The sequence below is a fragment of the Borostomias antarcticus genome, assembly GCF_949987555.1.
Source record: "Borostomias antarcticus genome assembly, chromosome: 26".
Lineage (NCBI taxonomy): Eukaryota > Metazoa > Chordata > Actinopteri > Stomiiformes > Stomiidae > Borostomias > Borostomias antarcticus.
In genome coordinates, this window is record NC_140259.1 from 6,075,196 (window position 1) to 6,076,431 (window position 1,236).

General features: G+C 46.8%; 1 protein-coding gene across 1 annotated transcript in view; it reads left to right on the forward strand.

Moving 5' to 3' along the window:
* Window positions 1–805, forward strand: part of LOC311326217 (unconventional myosin-Vb) — a gene marked incomplete at both ends in the record, with an annotated part of 40,776 nt that extends 39,971 nt beyond the window's left edge. Inside the window, 1 exon segment of the mRNA XM_084459088.1 lies at window positions 644–805. Within this exon segment, the coding sequence (XP_084315214.1) occupies window positions 644–805 (162 nt within the window).
* Window positions 806–1,236: the final 431 nt, after the last annotated feature.

The following is a 1,236-nucleotide window of genomic DNA, read 5'->3' on the forward strand; positions in this document are numbered from 1 at the left end:
AGACTCCTGACCCTCTCTCTGAGCGGTCATCACAGACTCCTGACCCTCTCTCTGAGTGGTGGAGGGGTCAGTGCGTCGGCCACGGACTTCTCAGAGCCACATTCAGTCTGTAACCGACACGATCTTTAAACCAGGTGTGTGTCTGGTGTGGTAGTTTCGTGGTCTTTGCTGTGTGTGTGTGTTGTGGTTGTTTTGTAGTCGTTGGCGTGTGTGTGTGCGGTTTGTGGCGTGATGGTGTGATGGACTGTACACATGTACAGTGGTCTTGTAAATTAAAAATCTTACTTGGTTTAGTTTAGATTTCAAAGAACACGCTGAGTGGTCGGTCAAGCTGGTTTTAAACAAAGACAATACTTTATTCTATGTTACGATTTGCAATTCGGACCCGAGCACAGGAAGTGAATCCGGGCTGAGTGAGTCACTTGGGGACGAGGTCTTTAGGTTATAACGTGAAAAAGGAAGTGACATAGTTTCAGGATGAAGAGGACAGGGAAGTGATGTCACACAGGAAGAATTTGTAGTTTTAACAGACTGATCTATGAGAACGAACTACAAAGTTAGAACAACAGTCAAGTAGGAAAACAAAACACTTTGGTGAGACTTGAATTTCATTAACAGTCTCCTCTCTGTCCCGACGTCGCAGGGTCTTCTGAAGGGTCGTTCGGACGGCCAGCACCCCCAGCTCCTCCTGGACGTGAGGAAGGTGTTCCCCGTCACCTTCCCCTTCCTCCCCCCCCCGCCCCTCCACGCCGACCGCCTCGACATCCCAGACTCCCTCAAGATCTCCTTCCTGCGCCGCACATGACCAGACACCATACTGACCTCTCTCTGATCCTGCACCAAACAGGACGTGATGTCACCCAGCCCCCAGAGAGACAGGAAGTTGTCAAGGTGGACTCTGATGTAAGCAGTAGAACATGAGCGTCAGGAGCGTTTGGTTATTATACAGTGGAGATAAACTGCTGGTTTGGTCTCAACAAGAATAGCAACATACCAGCCACAGTGATGAAGGCTACGAACTAGATAATGATAACCTTACTTTTATATCTGACCCCGGATTAATAAATACCCCCCTACACACACACACACACACACACACACACACACACACACACACACACACACACTGACATCCATACCCCCACCAATTTTGCTTTTTTCATTAATTTCATTTTTATATCGTTTAAACTTTTTGTTTTCAATTTTTGTTTAGTTTTAATTAGTTTTCAAAGCAGG